This window comes from Gobio gobio, assembly GCF_949357685.1.
Source record: "Gobio gobio genome assembly, chromosome: 6".
NCBI lineage: Eukaryota > Metazoa > Chordata > Actinopteri > Cypriniformes > Gobionidae > Gobio > Gobio gobio.
Genome location: NC_137102.1, coordinates 14,676,366 through 14,692,641, shown reverse-complemented (window position 1 = coordinate 14,692,641; position 16,276 = coordinate 14,676,366). Strand labels below are relative to the sequence as shown.

At 38.5% G+C, this 16,276-nt stretch overlaps 1 protein-coding gene across 2 annotated transcripts; it reads left to right on the top strand.

Annotated features, from left to right (window-relative positions):
• The first annotated feature begins 1,145 nt into the window (after positions 1–1,145).
• Positions 1,146–16,266, top strand: znf644a (zinc finger protein 644a). 2 transcript variants are annotated; one of them, XM_079819836.1, is made up of 6 exons: positions 1,146–1,265; positions 9,270–11,901; positions 12,365–12,892; positions 14,315–14,440; positions 14,981–15,083; positions 15,246–16,266. In XM_079819836.1, exons 2-6 carry the CDS (start codon positions 9,294–9,296, stop codon positions 15,436–15,438), a joined length of 3,558 nt encoding a protein of 1,185 aa, XP_079675962.1. In that variant the 5' UTR covers positions 1,146–1,265; positions 9,270–9,293; the 3' UTR covers positions 15,439–16,266. The 2 variants fall into 2 exon arrangements, with proteins under 2 accessions (XP_079675962.1, XP_079675961.1); XM_079819835.1 differs by having other exon boundaries at positions 12,362–12,892.
• Positions 16,267–16,276: the final 10 nt, after the last annotated feature.

The window sequence follows — 16,276 nt, the reverse complement described above, 5'->3', positions numbered from 1 at the left end:
CAGATATCCGGCGTGTCTCTGACCAGGTATCACGTGTAAAGGCCTACTCACACTTTATGAATCACTGGCCCGTCATAAAACAGGTTATCCAGCGACGAAACTCCTTCTTCAGAGTCTAACATCATGTGGGTGTCATTGACATCCTAAAAGAACAACTACAATATGGATAATTGAGATATAAAGCTGTTTTTAAGCATTACAAAATACTGAGGTCAAGCAAGTTATTTACTGTGAACCCTCGAGTTTAGCAGTTAGCCGGCTGGCTAATGTTTCTCTGAGGTAAAAAATAATTAGCTTATCGCTTAATGTGTGCGGTGAAATATCTGTTGGTACACTTTGTGTGAACATAAATAGCAAAGTGACTATTAAAAGTCTAAAAACATTACATACATGTACATTTTTCTGTATTGTACATAATAAAACAGCATTTTATGAGGAATACTTAGTAACTGACGTACTCTTGAAGGCGGCAATCGAACCCTTGAGCTGTGAACTGTGTCGCGCGCGCGCAAGGTCATGCGAATCATCATTTCGACATTAAAACATTAATTGTCGCTTTATTACAGAGACCAGGTAATATCAACAGGGATATACCTTGTAGCGCTATACACAATGTATTTTACGGGATTAGAGAACAGAAAGCCACACTATTTTAATTAAATTAATAAATGTAACGCCTTTTACGTTCTTTAGTCAGATTTACTGATAGCTGTCTGACTAGACGTATATGGGGGGAAACACCTTTGAAGGAATGTCTTGTGTTTCCCCAGTTCAAACTTGATATGCACATGCATTCATGACTTAACATACATCATTTTACTGTGATATACCGTGCTATGAGTGCTATTTTATTCAAAATAACTGGTTGGGAGTGCCATTGTCATTATTTCTGCTTATCTTCTGTTCACTTTACCGTCAGTACTTCTACTTGCCACCTATTTGGAATAGTCCACTTTTTGTTTAGGGGGCATTATTTACATGACTCATACAAATGATTATTTTTCTTCCGGTTAAACGTATCCAATATGTTTTTCTTGTGTAAAGTTGAATCATAAATAAGTAGCTGCCTTTAGGCAACGATACTATCAACCATTTTGAAAATACATTGTGTCAAGTTTTTGGAGTCCCCCTCAACGAGGTGCAATGCCTTTGTCTGTGGACCATCGAGCAAATATGGCGGCTTCGCAATAGATGGAAAGCTTGAGCGAGCAAAAATGAAATGATTTCACTTCAGTTTTATTGTCCACAATCGCACCTGCAGAAAGGTAGGCTAAAATGCATATGGCAACAACATTGAAAGGTGAAACCATCAAAGTGTCCCCAATATTTGGCTACGGGCAAGGGTTTTTAAGCTTGATGTTGAACATAATGGGCTTGATTGCTACCTTGCTAGCACACTCTCATAGCACACTCATGTAGTAACAGCAATGCCTAAACAGAAAGATGTCAGAAATATATTTCAAGTTATTAATGCACGTAATTCTTAATCGGCACTGCCAGTTTGAATTACTAAAATGACTGTTTGTGAGTAAATTGGTTGCAGGATTGAAGGCATTTAATGTTTTGTGAACCACAAATTATGCAATATACAGAACTTGATCCACAAAGATATAATGTGCTGTTTAAGGATTGCATCACAACAATGATATATCATGACAACTCAACTGTTAACACTTTTAACATGCTATTTAAACTGTTCGTGTGTTATTTATACATTTAGACATATATGTTTTCCTAAAGATTCTTTTCTGAGAGCATGTGATTTGCATACCTTTGTCACATTAAGAGAATAGATGGAAGAGATTTCCTCTACTATCTGTTGGTTATTCTTTGTACAGTATTGTCAGGTGTTTTATATCTTATTTATACAGTGTGTCATAATGCACATAAGTAATTTGTATTTCTTCCTGTATCTTGTATGCACAGTGTAGTACCTGTTATTGGTGTCTCTGTTCCTTCTCTGTATAAGCCATAATGTATAATGCATACTCTGTAATGTTATTATTTTATTATTAAGCTAAAACTCTGCCTAGTTGTGTGTCATTTCCACTATCACTTTAAGCATGCAAGACCAACCAGTTGGGGTGCTTACCAAAAAAATGCATGTACAATAGGAATTGATTAGCTTACTAAATTGATACATGTTGAAATTTGCTTTGGATTTTTATGAAGTTATTAACCAGCTGTCAAGAGACGTATGCATTGACGTTGTTAAAGGGTTAGTTCACCCAAAAATTTAAATTCTGTCATTAATTACTCGCCCTCATGTCGTTCCAAACCCGCAAGACCTTCGTTTATCTTCGGAAAACGAATTAAGATATTTTTGATGAAATCCGAGAGCTCTCTGATCTACCCATATAGGCAGCCTTAACATTCAACCATAATGTTATGAAGCAACAAAAATACTTTTTGTGCACAAAAATAACAACTTTATTCAACCATCTCTTCTCTTCAACGTTATTCTACTACACTATTCACGTAAGAAAACCAATGGAGCACTTCCAGGTTCTATGTCAGAACGCAGGCTCAGCATTGGTCGGCTTCTGCGTCAGCATCACACGCATGCGTTGTGGTGCTCACGTGAACAGCATCAGCCAATGGTGAGTCAGCGTTCTGGAACCGCTGTACTGTGTTTACTACGTCAACAGTGTAGGAGACTCACAGACGAGAAGAAATAGTTGAATAAAGTCGTTTTTTAAAAATTGTCAAAAAGTGTTCTTGTCGCTTCGTAACATTAAGGTTGAACCAATGGAGTCACATGGACTATTTTAATGATGTCTTTACTACCTTTTTGGGCCTTGAAAGTTGCAATTACATTGCTGCCTATGGGTGGTAAAGAAACCTCTCGGATTTCATCAAAAATATATTAATTTGTGTTCCGAAGATGAATGAAGATCTTATGGGTTTGGAACGACATGAGTGAAGGGTCCGTCATTATCAACATAGCTCAATGAGTCAGTATTTCCCGAAACCATAGTTCCAAAGAACATTCGCAAACAGCATCGTAAATTTGTGTGGTTGGAACGACAGCTCTCTACCTGTGGTTAGAAGCATAGTTTCTTCAAAACAAAGAATGCAAAAGAATGCTGCATGGGGTGTGAATTCCTTATTTCGGTGCTCTTTGGATATAAGGGATAGTACAAACTCAAAAAAATTAAGAATTTCCAAGGCACTCGGTTAATATAGAAAGAATTAAAAAGCCAGTATTCATTTAAAAACAGGTGACAAATACACCTACCTACGCGTTACGGCGTCAAGCCTTCATCAGGGTGTGAGGACCTGATGACCCTAGGTAACACGTAGGTGTATTTGTAAATCCTTGGAAATTCTTCAATTTTTTAAGCATAGTTTCTTGTTTGCATAACGTGGACTTAATAAATCCTTATCTTGAGCAAAATAAGCAAGCCTACATTTAGTACAATCAATATCTTTTATTTCGAATACATAGAAATGTCATTTATGTCTTTTAGTTTGTCAAGAGTTTTAAAGCACCGTTTTTGAAGAGTGCGCATGTGCGTACGTGTATGGAAGTAAAATAATGCCAAATGTTGGACATTGGACATTTGGACTTGTTTAATTGCATTAACCATGCTTGCATTTTAATGCATTGTATTTTTAGGGCTTGCATTTTTATGGGCTGCAATTCAACATGGTTGTATATTTAAGATGTGAATATTTCAATTCAAAACATTTCACACACATTTTCATTATTAGATTCTCAGATTTCACTTCCAAAATATTCATTTTGTTTAAAAATACAACCTATAATGCTCGACAGGCAATTTTGAGTCCATTTTATTTCGCTTTACAAATTCGCTTCCACAAATTCGACAGAAAATTCACCAGTTCACATCCGGGAATTGCAGGAATAGCAGTAGATTACCGAGCATAATCTCCATCTGCTGTTAGTCGGCCTCACCAGCAGCGGTGCAAGCGGCTGTTGGCGAAGACCAGAACAACGAAGAGTCATTCATTCATTAAATGGATTTACAGAAATGGATACATATTTGTCATGATTATCAGGGGCAGTATATATATGGAAAAGCTGATAAAGACACAAAAGCTGTACACAAAAGCTGTGTTTACATTTAATGGCGAGTTCAGACTGTATGATTTTCAAATTCGTCAGATCACTGCTCTTTTCACACTGCATGACTATCTGGGGTAGCATTCATTCACTGCTGTGTTCACACTGCACAATGAATCGGCAACAGGAGGTTTCACACTGTATGACTTTACAATAGGAAGAATCACCAACAACTCTCTCCGGTGCGCAAACTACTGTTGTCAAAAATATCAATATTTCGATATGTATCGATTCTGAAACGATACGATACTCATTTTCTACAGTATCGATACCAGCTGCGCTCTCCTGTCCTCTCCGACCGACAGCGAGTTGACACGCACCCGCCTCCTCTCATTCAGTCCGGTTAACCCTCTGAACACGACGAATGTGTGTTCTGCTGGATTTTTCTTCATGACAGCGTGTTAGTATTGGTGTGACCGGTCTGAATTTCGCACGGGATTGCACAACATTTTTTCAAGTAGTGCAATTCAACAAACTTTTGTTTCAGAAACATTTGCCATTATTCTGCTTCCATATACGTGCTCTAGTACTTAAAGGGTTAGTTCACCCAAAAATGAAAATTCTGTCATTAATTACTCACCCTCATGTCGTTCGACACCCGTAAAACCTCCGTTCATATTCGGAACACAAATGAAGATATTTCAGTTGAAAGCTGATGGCTGAGAAAGGCTTCAGATAGGCCTCCATTGGCATTCAGTACATTTATACTCCCAAGACCCATAAAAGGCACTTAAAACGTTGTTACAAAGTCCATCTCACCACAGTGGCTGTACAATAATTTTACGATGCGACGACTAGTTTTTGTGCGCCAAAAAAAATCTAAATAACACCTTTATCCAACTTGTTATTGTCTTCCGTGTATGCCTCCACGACGCATGCGCGAGAATATGACATAGCGCCTGCGTTCGGGAATCCATGAAATGCACACTTAAGCCCCATTTTGAGAACTACGGCGAGACCCAAAGCACGATCAATGTAGAATCCAACAGCTTAGACACGCGTGTCTTTCTCTGCTTGTAAACAAATCGCTTCTGGGTCATGTGTCCGAACGCCGGATCTGCGTCATATTCTCGCGCATGCGTCGTGGAGGCACACACGGACAATAGACAAGTTGACACAAGACAATAACAAGTTGGATAAAGGTGTTATTTTGATTTTTTTTGTGCACAAAAACTATTGTCGTCGCATCGTAAAATTATTGTAGAGTCACTGTGGTGAGATGGACTTTGTAACGACGTTTTAAGTGCCTTTTATGCGTCTTGGGAGTGTAAATGTACTGAATGCCAATGGAGGCCTATCTGAAGCCTTTCTCAGCCATCAGCTTTCAACTAAAATATCTTAATTTGTGTTCCGAATATGAACGGAGGTCTTACGGGTGTCGAACGACATGAGAGTGAGTAATTAATGACAGAATTTTCATTTTTGGGTGAACTAACCCTTTAAAAACGAGCCTATGATCGAAATAAAGCAAAATAGCTGAGAAAAATGAGAATTACTCCTCAGATGCCATGTCTGTAATTTATAGCAAAAAATCTAGCTTGAATTTGATCTCAAACTAATTAAATAAAAGAAGTTAATACTCCACCTGCATGACGTCATTAACCAATGTGATTGAACAAAAATTTGCGACAATACGTTTTCGGGAAACAGTCGTGACTAGCTAGTTGATTTCTTCAACGGTGCGTCGTACTATAGTAGTAGGTAGTTAAGCAGTCAGTTACGTCGTTGTATGGGAAATGCACCCCCTGATCGGAATTTACGTGGTTTGTCACTTTCTCACACCTCTTAAAACATAAACATGTCAGACGTTGTTATAGGAAACATGCTGAAACTCGCTGCAGAAACTTGTTGCAAAGTGCCGGTCGAGCAGAAAATTACAATATAATGGAGACGTGAATTATGAGACCGGCGGAGATGATAGCACGGAATTAAAGTTTCTGACACTGCCTCAGAAGGTGTAGTAGTCCAGCTAGGGGTGCACCGATCCGATATTAGGATCGGATATCGGCCGCGATACTGAAAAAATAGCTGGATCGGGGATCGGAAAAATTAACAGATCCACAAGCCGATCCAGGTGTTTTTTTCCGTCGCAGCAGAACCTACGTCATTCGTCAGCTTCACGTGTGTCGCATGCTAGAAGGGAGCGAGCCAGAGAGTCGGCTGTGTGGAGGAGATATTTCACGCTTGCCACGCCAACTAGTTCGTCGCTGTTTCGAGGGTATTACTGCAAAGTCAGGGTCTTTCCTGCATTGACATTTTTTTGACGGCCAAAGCCTAATTTGATGAGTTATTGTGATTTACGAGTGATGTAGAACAGATGCTGCGCTTGTGACTGAGTGACAGAGAGACCGATCTGAGACCTCCTCCCCCGCGCGCGCTCTCTGGGTCTTCAAAATAATCAGTGTTCGCTCTCATATTTCACATATTAATCCAAATCAAAAGCTCGGAAGACCGAAACCATGTTGCACGTGACACATTCGGACAATTTTGTCCTTGAATTATCACTGGGTGTGAATTGCGCTCAAAAAACATTGACTCTTCTCTGACCAGCTGACATAAAGAATACTTTCAATAAGCGGGAGACAAATTATATCCAGTTATGAAGTGTTTTCTGTGTGTTGACATCTTTCGCGATGTTCTAACAGACGGGATTCGCACACAACGCGTCTGCTAATGTCCGATTCGTGACCTAATGACTCCTTTGAACCGAATCATTTTAACGACTGGCCAGAACAACTGATCTGTCCAACACTGAACTCATGAACTCAGTTTATTAATTTACTCAGAACGCAACTGAAATGAGAACACAAGTGTGCTTACCCATTTTAGCAAGAGTGGGTAGTAAGAATTATTTTTAATTATCAACAGTATTTCATCTTATTTCTGTTGACAATGTGTAGTAAAATAAATAGGCCTAGCCTACAATCATTTAATCTGGAGTGAGGTGAAACCAGAACAAAGTTGTTATTAGCTAGCTGAAAATTTTTATTAAATTGCATATGGTAGAAAATTTGACTATTTGTTAATTTGTAATGCTACTTTTTAATATTGATATGATTATATACCAAAACAATTATCTGTAGTGTAAAAAATGTTTGGTAACTGTCAGATTACTATTGTATGTTTGACCAATACACTGTTTTTTGTTTCCACTGCTACATTTTATTTATTTAAAGAAGTTAGATTACATTCTATTTTAGATTTGAATGCACAATTGTTTTTTAAATAAATAAGAATTCAACACCTTACATACATATGTTATTTTGTCTTAGTTATGTTTAGTTAGTAAAGTCTGGTGCCTTTAGTCTCTTCAAGGAAGGTATAAGGTGGAAGATATACAGTTTATTATTAATTCAACAATATATCGGATCGGTATCGGGTATCGACAGATACACAAAGCCCAGGCATCGGTATCGGTATCGGGACTGAAAAAGTCGGATCGGTGCACCCCTAAGTCCAGCGTGGCAGCTACACATTGTTATTTTGTACAAGACAACATCTGTATTAACCTCAATTTTGTGAAGCAACGTGAGTGCTTTGTTTGCGAAAAAAAACATAATTTACATTAGTACTGGACGGTATACCGAATACCGGTATTTATTTTTGTTATTATATGAGTTTTGATTATACCGCAATACCGGTATATGTAGCTTAAACAATGTTCGGGACGCTGCGCAGCGCATCACTGTTTGAGAGGGGTCCCATTTCACTGTTGCACTGTAGTGAGAGCACAGCTGAGATCGCATTACAGCCTATGGCTGAATCCGAAATCGCCCCCTAAAGCCTCATTCACTATTCCCTACATTATCCACTTATATTGTTCACTTGAAGGAGTGAATGAAAACAAGTGAGTGAATTCGGACAGCCGTTGATTACAGCGGAGAATTCAAACTACACACGGTACGTGCGAGAGAGGTTTCTGCGCAGAGCGCCGTGATGAGATTAACAACGTTCTCCACATGGATCATTTTGCACATATATAGACCGGAGCTCGTTTATGGACCCATTTCATTTACTCTAGTGCTCTAAACATGAACCAGCAGCGTGTATGCGCACATATTTCATCACTACTTCTTCAAATTAAATGTATGCAAAGGACACAGATACAACCGTACGTCTGATCACGACCGCGATGACACGATGGGTTATTCTGAGACACAGAAGACGATGTAAGTTAATAAATAGACTGACAGTTCAAAGAAGAATGGGCAAAAATTGAACTGCTTTATTCCTTCTGTATTAAACTGATATGTGTAGTTTGTTCAGAGACTATAGTGCTTAAATGTATTGAAAATATCCTTAGACCTTTTAAATGTTCTTCCGCGTTTCTCTCTTGTTTTGGCAGTTTGTTGTTATATAGAGGGTTCGATTTTTAAAATGCTTAAGTTGCCCTCAACTCTCTTTTTTTTCTCTCAGTGGTCATATTTTAATATTCATGTGTCTGTAATGAGTGTGTTGCAGGTCTGTGTTTTATTGGTTGTTGTCTCCTCACAGCATCATTTTGTGGGGCTTTGCAAACCTGTATTAACTCTAGTGTGGAATCTTTCTACAATATTCACTCATCATGACAGTAAAATAGGGCATTCTAGTCAATCTCCTTCAGTATTTCCTCTCTCAATCAGTAGAAAATGTGGTTAACACCTGGTTATGCATAGGGGAACAAAATACCGTCGTATACCGCGAAACCGATATCATTTTGAAAAATACCGTAATATACATTTTTGGTCATACCGCCCAGCACTAATTTACGTCTTTATTTAGAAAATATTATTCTCCGAAACACGTTCATGCAACAAGGTCTTATATCGCGGCATCACAACACGCATGTGCTCTTGTGAACGCGCATTGGAAATTGATATTTGTAAATAAAGTGGTAGATTATGCTTTCTTGCGCAAACAAATCGCTCTCGTCGCTTCATAAATTTGAGATTAAACCCCTGGAGTCACTGATTACTTTTATGATGTCTTTTCTACCTTTCTGGGGCTTGAAAGAGGTAGTTGCATAGCTGTCAATGGAGGGACAGAAAGCTGTTAGATTTCTTTAAAAAGATCTTCAATTGTGTTCCGGAGATGGTTTGGAACGACATGAGGGTTTATGTTTAATGTCACTAACTTAATTTGAATTAATTTATATATAATGCTTTTCATGCTCATCTCGTTTTTTTTGTGTTTTTGTCCCCAGAAACGGTCCTTAGGACTCTTAGGAATGTCTGATTTGAAGGAGAGTGCCAAAGTAGAGGAGAATGACACCTCAATGTCAAGAATCTCTCAGGACCTTTTGAACAGCGAGACATTTTCTGCAGAGGGCGCTACACCAGGGCCATCAGTGCACTGTCCTCAAGATACCATGGCACTACTCTGTGACCAAGGAGACCTCCTGACCAGTGTTGGTTTTATGGACTCCATTTGCTCAGATGGACCAGCCAAGGCTGCTTACGTCAATGGATCCACCTCACCCCATATATCAGATGAAATCTTGCTGGATATTTCCAAAAACGTACCAGTATTCCTTCCCAAATCATTACAAGCTCAGCATTCTGTCACAAATAACGTCCACTTTGAAGGACCTGATACACTCAGAAAAGAGGGGGAAATAACAATCAGGCAAACGTTGACTGCGGAGGATGTGGAGAATAGGGGCATATGGGGCTTTGATACAGAATCTCCAGAGAGTTCATTAGATAATTATGATGATGGAAATGACCTTAGCTGGAATCCCCAAAGGGAATTTATGAAGTTCCTGTGGGATGATGATAACGGTCTCGAAATGGAGGAAAAACTGTCTCCCGTTCCTTCACCAATCAACCATAAAAAAAGAGTTCCGTCACCACTCGGCCATAAAAGAAGAAAACGTAAAGAAAAATTGGTGTTAAAAGTCGATCCTTCAGAGGACTTATACTCTGGTTTGAATTTTGATTCAAAAAAAGATCATCAAGGTGAAGGAAGCCGGACAGAGTGCAGTCCTGTTAAGAAGAAACGTTCCCCAAGGAAACCATCCAAATTAAAGTCACCCATTGTAAAACATACTAAGTATTTAAATGGAGCTGCTGAGGCAGTCAAACACATGTTTCCCAAACCAGCAAAAAAACCTAGTAGTAAGACTCAAAAGATGGGATTGATTAGAGAAACTTTGCCATCAGACTCATGTTCTAGGGAGGAACCTACTTTTTGTCAACGTAACAGCAGTTTTAAAGAGAAATCGCAAGAAAACAGACAAATTACATGTAATAAGGATACAACTAGTTCAAAGCCATTCATATGTAAGGAATGTGGGCAGTGTTACCATGATCGTAGTTCGCTGTTAAATCACATAAGTGTTCACCGGGGCAAGCGACAGAAAATTATGGAAGAAATAAATGAGCATCAAATTAAAGATGAAGGGAAAGATGCAAAGTTGCAATGCCCCCAGTGTACCTTTGGAACTAACTGTCCGAACACCTTTGTGCAACACGCTAAGACCCATGAGAAGGACAAGCGATACTATAGTTGTAACAAGTGTGATTTTGTTGAAATGAATGAAGTTGAACTGAGACGCCATTTGCTTCATAAGCATGGCATCAGTGGTTCTGATCTGACTGTTTGGAAATCAGATGGATTTCAGGAGCGCAAAGTCAATAAATCAACGTGTCCAATTTCCTACTCCTGTTCTGTTGAAAGAAAAACTAAAAACATAATTGGAAATCATGTTAAGGCTTCATGTCAACCGCAGTTTAATGATGAACAGGAATCCTCACATTCCCTTGACAGCAGTGATGAAGAACTATCGCTGACTAAACAGCCAACCTCTGTTTGCAAGGTTCTTACATCATGTGCAAAACCAAAAGCAAAGTCACCAAAATTGTCTGAGAAGCTCCGGGCACCGGACAAAAACGAGAGCTTGTCGTCTGATCAGAAGTGCGGCCTATTACGAAAGAAAAAGGTGTGGACGCACAAAAGTGTCCAAAGCCAATCAAGACTTGACAAATCAATTCACACACTTTTATCCAGAAAGAAACCTAGTGATCAGAGTGCCTCAGAATGCAACACTCTTCAGGAGCCTGATGGAAGCAGTACGACAGAGTTTCTTGACGATTCCCTCAATTACGAGACCCCATTCTCTGGAACTAGTTTGTCCCCCTCAAAGTGTCTGAAAAGATCGGCTTATTCTAAAGAAGGGAACACTAAAAGAACTTTTAAGTCTGATGGAAATGTAATTTCTTCAGAAGATGTTGGAAACACCAACTATACACATTTAAGTTTGGAAAAGCAAACATTGAAGAAGTCACCTTCCAAAAGGAAAATGTCAACTCCATTCCACAATATGCAGGGCCAAGATATTCTTTTAGACTTCCCAAAATGTCGTCAAAATTTAAAGAAACCTGAAACATCCAAGAGGAGTAAAGAATTTATCAGCAACGGTGACTTTATGTGCGATTCCAATGCTGATCTTAGACCTGAAGAATGTGAAATCGACAAGAATGCTAATGCACGTTTTGTAAGAAAACAGACTTCACCTGCAAAGGCAAGTCACTTTGAGAGAAATCACGGTTCCCCGAGGATGTTTTCCGTCAAAGATGAATACAAGGAAGAAGAGATCTCCGAGTCAAACTCCACTGTAAAGCATGAACCGAGCTCAGATGTTGAGACCGATCTGAAGGCTTGTCCATACTGTCCTGCTGTATTTGAGTCAGGAATTAGCCTCTCTAATCATATAAGAGGACATTTGTACCGAGTGGGTCTGAAGGCACGTCTGAAGGCTGTATCTGCAGCTAAGGTGACTTCTCCTGACAAAGTACCTCCAGTTCGACGAAGAACATTGCCACAGATCAAAGCAGGTGATGCTTCTCTTGTACTTAATAGACTTAATTTCATTATTTTTTCCAAAATTAACAAAACTTGGTGTAGAAATCAGAACAGTGACGATGTATGCCAATTTTTATGAATGGACTATCATCATAATATTTGATATTTAAGCTGTAAAATGGAAAGATTGGAGATTCACTGAGAATGGAAATGTAGAAGAGTTGGTAAATACACATTTTCTTTGAGGTGTTCCTTCTCCAAGCTGTTTTTCGGTGCCCTCATGCTGGCCACATGTACTTGATTTGTTTTATTGTCAGGAAAGGTTGTGGTTTAAAATTCCAACACAACCAATGTGGTGCAAGTCAGCTGACATACAGGCTGGTTTGTGTAGACTGTTTTAGTTTGGACAAATTTAATTGGCTTTAAAGTCATAAATATTTGTTGTGAATTAGGCTGATTACATGTGGTTTCCATTTTGCTTTCTGATCCCAGCAGAGGAGGACACATCCCAGACTGATCATTCTGCAGATCTGCCAAACGACTGCCAACAAACGGAGCTCATCTGTCCTCTCTGTAGGGAGTGGTTTGACAACAGGACTGGGCTGTCCAATCATGTACGAGGCCACCTGAAGCGACTGGGCAAACCTACTTCCACCTTGTCCAAATCTCCAGTCATCATATTGAAAGAATTGATGCGCGACAAGAAACAGTTTCAGTCGAAGCTACAGGTTCTTGAGAAGAAGTGCCGCACCAAGTCTTTCCATCCTATTAGGTTGAATAATGGACTAACCTTCACATCTACTGTCAAACGGCATAAAGATAAGGAGGAAAAGAAAAGGATAGAGATTAATAAAGGCTCCCCACCAAGTGATCTGATTGGCATTTTGAAGAAAAGAAGAGCCCATGAAGAGACCAAAGCAAAGCACTCATCCCACACGGCAAGAAAGACTCTCCTTTTATCTTCAGGCAAAGACTGTGGCCTGGAGATAGAACCTTTCAAAGCAGAGCCAAATTCACTAGAAGGTAATGTTTCATTTGTTCCACTGATCAACTGTAATAAAGCAGGACCATTCCTTGAAGGAACAGTTCTTGCAACAAAAAAGGAGATTCGGTGTCTGTGACTGTTTGCTCAGTCTTATGTTTGACCAAACCCATATGCGTGAAATGCAGAAAAAGAACAAGCATACTGGTTTGGAACAACACGAGGGTGAATAAATAATGTCAAAATCTACTCTTGAACTATTTCTTTAAACAACATGAAATGATTAATATACTCTCATATTTAGTCAATGAATGTTTCAAATATAACTATAACTATTTCAAATGTAAATATAACTGCAAGCAGCAATTATCAGGGCCAAGCACAAAGAACACAATAAGTCATGCCAACATGGCTGTTAGCACCAGACCAACAGCAACAATGAGCAATTGAAGACGTATTAAGATGATTTTAGACAAAGCGGTTTCATCTATCGACAAAATCCATAACTTTTTGCCGGCATGGTATACTATGAAGATGATACAATTAAATTTTGGTGTAAATCAGGATAAGTTTGAAAAGTAGGTTTTTAAAGAAAATCAAAATGGCGGACAGGAAGTTCGGCCAACTATGGCAAAATTGGTAACTATGTTCTCAGCATCTAGGAATCTATTAAGTTATGGTAATGGGAATCTATAGTAATGTTACGGCAATGCGTTCTTAAAATATAGCATTTTACGTCAAAATTCTAAATGACTGACGGCCAAAATGGCCGATGAGGGAAAATTGGATATTGTTCCAAGTTTATCTTTTCAGAAGTTATAAGCAAAAATAGCCATTTTTCATATCTCCTGACCACTAGGTGGCACTGTGCTGAAACTGCAGGTAGCCTCAGGTCATGGTTGTCATAACACACCATGTTTGGTCAGAATATGCTAAAGCATTACAGAGATATAGACTCGCATTCATTTTGATGGACACTTCGAATTCGTTTGCACGTTATTCAAGAACGGTTTGACGAATCGACTTGAATTCCGTAACTTTTTGTCTGTATTTTGTCTCAATTTTCATGAAAAGACTGTCCTCTATCCGTGTGCCAAATTTCATAACTTTCCTGCAAGCAGTTCTATGGGCTGCCATAGAATAAGAAGAAGAACGGCGATTACAATAGGTGCCTATGCACCTTCGGTCCTTGGCCCCTAAACATCTAACATTTATTTTCAATGTAGCCATACAATTCAGTCTGCTTGCTGATTATAGAATATATTTATTATACTCATGTACTAATTTATATGAATGACAAATGTTGGGCTTCTTCAAATATAGACTGATCGCTACTGCTAAATGATCCTTTGATGAGAGGCCTGAAATTGAGTGAATTGAACATGAAGAGTACATTGATATGTATTACAGTATCTGTAATGACCATAAGTGTTTCATTTTTGTGTGTTGTGTTTCTGTTACAGAGAAAAGTGAACTCAATAGAAAAGTTTGCGTGCACTGTAATGCCACCTTCCACAGCGGTGTTAGTCTCTCCAATCATTTGAGGGCATATGCACAAAGAAAAAAAAAAGCTCTTCTGGATGGAACTAGTATGCACCTTTCTTTCCTCCTATGTAAATGCATCTGTGTACTTGCATTTGGCTTTTTGTTCTACTTTCATAGGGCTTAGATCTTGCAGAATGCATGTCATATGCTCACTTCCTTTACTAAACTTTGCTTTGACTCTTCCAATTTCTCATAAAAAAAACAAGTAACGTAAACATTTTGAATTGTTTTTATAATGTGAAGGATAATTAAGGTGCGCAGAGCTTTACACTGACACCTGATGGTTTATCATATTGTAGTTGTTGCACGATGCCTTTGTAGAAGTATTGTTATCATTTGATTTTATTTATTCACAAATGCTCAGTAATAGAGGGTTTCTGTGAGTGGCATTCGGCTGGTCATGTGAGCCAGCCACCACGAGGGTAAGACTTTATTTGTAATATATGGAATAGGTGCTTTAACATATTTTGCTAAACATTAAAAACATGAAAAGAAAGTTCAATGTTGTTATAGGTTGAAAGCACATGATGTGCTTTTTTAAATGTTTATGTAGTTTCTAATAAATGCATTATTTATTATTGCAGCGTACGACTGTAAACAGAGAAAGCAAAGATCAAGGTCTGGGTCAAAGAAGAAAACGTATCCGCTGCTGCACACTCCAGAGGAAATCTATAGACTTACTTGCAGGTAACCTCAGTTACAAATATATACAAGTATATTTAATATAATAGTAATACATGTTGTATTTTATACAATTATTTTTGTGTAGTTTTGTTTCTTGTTGTTCCATTCTATTCACATTTGTCAATGCATCATTGTAATCTAATGCGTAATTGTTTCCACATGCAGGTTTTGTGACTTAGTCTTCCAGGGCCCTTTGTCAGTGCAGGAGGACTGGATAAAGCATTTACAGAGGCACATTATGAATACCGCTGTACCGCACACAGGGGCAGGGATGGTGGAAGTCACCTCCTTCCCCAAAGACTCTTGCTCCAACACCATACCACAGGCACAAACTTCAGTGATGCAAACATCCTCGTGAGCCCAGGAACACACACACACAAATTGTCCTAGGAATATCACTTGTGTGTAAATTAAATTGTTTGGTTATTTGGTTTAAATTTTATATCGCCATCAGTAAGGACTTCTCTTTTTAATCTTAACAAGGATCCATTCTTATCACTGACCGCTTTTTAGATATTGTTACATTGTGCTGGTGTTGTACATGGTCAAAGAACGTACGAATGGTGGGTGAATATGTTGAGATTTCAGTGGGACCCACCACCAAAAGACAACCTTTACCTCAGATACTTCTCACGTTGGGTTTAATCTGTCATCGCAGATTCATGCTCTACAAAAACTGAAACGATTATGTATGTGGATTTTTATAACAAGCCATTTTAATTTGAAAACCAACACAATTTTGTCTTTTTGTTGTCCCATCTATGAGCCTTGGAAGGTGCACAAATGATGCGTATGTGTAAAAATGTAAGTCTATATATTTACTTGATTCAGAAGTTTAACTCATGCCAACACATCAGTCATTGTGTGAAACATCCTGTTCTATTGATATTTAGCGGTTCAGACAGTATGCATGTCATAACCCCCTGTTTACACCGTTTCCGCTCCGGTAACATTTTGGTTTTCACTTATTACCCTGTTTTGATTTTATCTTAAACCTGTAAGTTTGCCACGTGTGCAAAAAAAAAAGAAGGAAAAAAAAAACATTAACTGTTACTTGTGTAGGCCATTTTTTTTTTTTACAGTTCAGATATTTTTGTGTATAAACCTTTTTAGGTAATTTATGTGAAAAATGTAAATCACTATAAACATTTTTGCTGTTGAGAATAAAATGTTTTTGTCGTCTTCAGCTTCTTGGT

What these genes read in the sequence shown, in the direction of transcription:
- znf644a (XM_079819835.1), top strand. Translation starts at nt 9,294, where the DNA reads ATGTCTGATTTGAAGGAGAGTGCCAAAGTAGAGGAGAATGACACCTCA. An exon ending in AGAGCCAAATTCACTAGAAG is followed by an intron (nt 12,893 to 14,314) that starts GTAATGTTTCAT and finishes TTTCTGTTACAG; the next exon opens with AGAAAAGTGAACTCAATAGA. An exon ending in ATCTATAGACTTACTTGCAG is followed by an intron (nt 15,084 to 15,245) that starts GTAACCTCAGTT and finishes TTCCACATGCAG; the next exon opens with GTTTTGTGACTTAGTCTTCC.